The 3,110-nt window shown below is 49.8% G+C and overlaps 1 protein-coding gene across 1 annotated transcript in view; it reads left to right on the forward strand.

Moving 5' to 3' along the window:
- The window catches only part of LOC308174072 (F-box/LRR-repeat protein 7-like), a gene marked incomplete at its 3' end in the record, with an annotated part of 36,938 nt that extends 34,162 nt beyond the window's left edge, over positions 1 to 2,776 (forward strand). The window contains exon 4 of the mRNA XM_080549125.1: positions 2,040 to 2,776. Within this exon, the coding sequence (XP_080405251.1) occupies positions 2,040 to 2,776 (737 nt within the window). The remainder of the gene's footprint in view (positions 1 to 2,039) is intronic.
- Positions 2,777 to 3,110: the final 334 nt, after the last annotated feature.

Consider the following 3,110-nt stretch of genomic DNA (forward strand, 5'->3'; position numbering starts at 1 on the left):
GTGGTAAGAGATGTGTCCTAGGTCTAGGTGGTAAGAGATGTGTCCTAGGTCTAGGTGGTAAGAGATGTGTCCTAGGTCTAGGTGGTAAGAGATGTGTCCTAGGTCTAGGTGGTAAGAGATGTGTCCTAGGTCTAGGTGGTAAGAGATGTGTCCTAGGTATAGGTGGTAAGAGATGTGTCCTAGGTCTAGGTGGTAAGAGATGTGTCCTAGGTCTAGGTGGTAAGAGATGTGTCCTAGGTCTAGGTGGTAAGAGATGTGTCCTAGGTCTAGGTGGTAAGAGATGTGTCCTAGGTCTAGGTGGTAAGAGATGTGTCCTAGGTCTAGGTGGTAAGAGATGTGTCCTAGGTCTAGGTGGTAAGAGATGTGTCCTAGGTCTAGGTGGTAAGAGATGTGTCCTAGGTCTAGGTGGTAAGAGATATCCTGAAATGGCCTGTCTGGTCAGATAGTTATTTTCACTTCTGATATACACTACTTGGTCAGAAAAGTACGGTATGTTGATTTCAGAGGTAGTGGGAGAGAGACAGTGAGAAAGACTCACATCCTAGTTTTCTTCTGTGTGGAAAAAAAAAGTCAATGTTCTCGTATGTTTTCATTTCATATTAAAAGGGAAGGCCCAGGTTTGATTGTAAACCGTTTCATACCAGAATCATTCCAAGTGTTTCCTCCTAAGGAACAAAGCACATCATCGTCGTGTAATCACTGAAGTCAACACAGCCTTAGATTCTTCGTTTGGTCTAAGCACTACCCTACATCACACACATCTGTGGACTCTCTCTCTCTCTCCTCGTATCCTTAATTCTTCTCAGTCCTGCTTTGCTCTCAAAGCTGGTAGAAACATTAAAGTAGCAGGGTAGCTCAGCCAACCACCAGGTCCCCTCTGGGAGAGAGGGGGAAAGGCTTACTTAGCTTTGAAAGCAGGACCCCTTACCTCAACAAACGTGGGAGAGAGAGAGAGAGAGGGCCGGTCTGGTGCGCTCGTTATTAAAGGAAGTGACACAAAAAACATTGACTTTGACTGGACCATCGGTGGCCAAGCGGAGACAGAGCCATTAACAAAGGGAAGTAAAAGCCCTTTGTTGTAAAAATAGACTGAAACGGTTGTGGTTCGTTTTAAAAGGCTATCGAAAAATAATGAAATCAATATGGCTGCTTTCTTTTTCACTGGAAACGATTGATACGTTTGTTCCTGTGACGTGTTAGTTAGTCATTTATTTCAAAGGTACGATGAAGCTGTCGGTTAGAGCAAAGTTCTCCTTTGACACCCTCAAGTGGTCATATGAGCAGCGACATTACCGGAAACAACAGAGAAAAATTCTTGTCCAAATAACTTGATGAGGAAAAGTGGTTTAGGATATTGACTGAAGGCCTAGGTTACCTAGGTTACAGGTAGATTCAATAGAGCCAGACCCACCACTATACAGCATGGTCATATAGAGCCAGACGCACTATGTGATATTTTTGTTTGTAACTTGGAATGTGATTTCTACTTGATTGCTCCTTCCTTTTTAAATGTTTATTTAATGCTGAGAACATTACATTATTTTATTTGATCTTATGGAGCTTTCTAATGTACTGCCCAGTTGTCTGTGTCTGGGATTGTCTGTTTGTATGTATCTGTCTTTCATGTTATGAAAATGTCATGTTAATCACAGAAGAATATTTAGAAAACAACGTTCTGTGGCCTGGGGTGGTCCAGTGGTCGAGCACCGCGGTCTACAGTGCACACATATGCCCATGTCTGCATGGGTTAGATTCCGGCCCCATGCCCTGCTGACATGCCCTCTCTCCCTTCTTCTCCTTACTTTCCTGTCTGTCTTCACTGCATCTGTCCAATAAAATGAAAAATATGAGTGGGACTGCCTCACTCAGAAAAAATGACTTAAAAAAAACAAAACAAAACAACTTTCTGCTATTTTGAACAAAAGACAGAAACATTACCTCACCTCTCTCTCCTTCTCTCCCCCCCCCCCCCCTCAGGCTGTTCCAAGGTTAACCCCTCCTCCCTCTCTCCTTCTCCCCCCCCCCCCCCCCCCCCTCAGGCTGTTCCAAGGTGACGTGCATCAGCCTCACCCAGGAAGCGTCCGTCCAGCTCTCCCCCCTCCACGGCCAGCAGATCTGCATCCACTACCTGGACATGACCGACTGTTTCTCCCTGGAGGACGAGGGCCTCCGCACCATCGCCTCCCACTGCCCCCGCCTCACCCACCTCTACCTGCGCCGCTGCACCCGCCTCACGGACGAGGCCCTGCGCCACCTGGCCCTCCACTGCCCGTCGGTGCGTGAGCTCAGCCTCAGCGACTGCCGCCTGGTGGGCGACTTCGGCCTGCGCGAGGTGGCCCGCCTGGAGGGCTGCCTGCGCTACCTGAGCGTGGCCCACTGCACGCGCATCACCGACGTGGGCGTGCGCTACGTGGCGCGCTACTGCCCGCGGCTGCGCTACCTGAATGCCCGGGGCTGCGAGGGCCTCACGGACCACGGGTTGGGACACCTGGCCAAGAGCTGCACCAAGCTGAAGTCCCTGGACGTGGGGAAGTGCCCGTTGGTGTCGGACGCCGGCCTGGAGCAGCTGGCGCTGTACTGCCCGGGCCTGCGGAGGCTGAGTCTGAGGGCGTGCGAGAGCGTGACGGGGAGGGGTTTGAGGGCGCTGGCGGCCAACTGTTGCGAGTTGCAGCTGCTCAACGTGCAGGATTGCGAGGTGTCGCCGGAGGCGCTGAGGTTTGTGCGGCGCCACTGCAGGCGCTGCGTCATCGAGCACACGAACCCCGCCTTCTTCTAACGGGTCGGGGGGGGGGGGGGGGGGTGGGGGGGCTGTGGGATTGTGGGATTCACTCACCCCCTTGACAAATGGATGTTTTTTTTTAATTCCTGCTTTTGGGGTTCCCTGATGAGAAGAGGGCTAGGTTGTGGTTTGGGATAATGGTGTGCAATATTGGCCTGTTTTTCTTTGTTGTTGTTTTTATCTGCATGGTTGTTGATGATGCTGTCCTTTTTGCGTACACTTAAATGGAATGTATTTAACGTATTTATCTGTAAAAAAAAAAAAGGGATAGAAATATTTCAATGAAATACAAATGGTTTGGTATCGTCACACGTCACAGGTTGTGATGTAA

This window comes from Nansenia antarctica (genome assembly GCF_963989245.1).
Source record: "Nansenia antarctica genome assembly, chromosome: 19".
NCBI lineage: Eukaryota > Metazoa > Chordata > Actinopteri > Argentiniformes > Microstomatidae > Nansenia > Nansenia antarctica.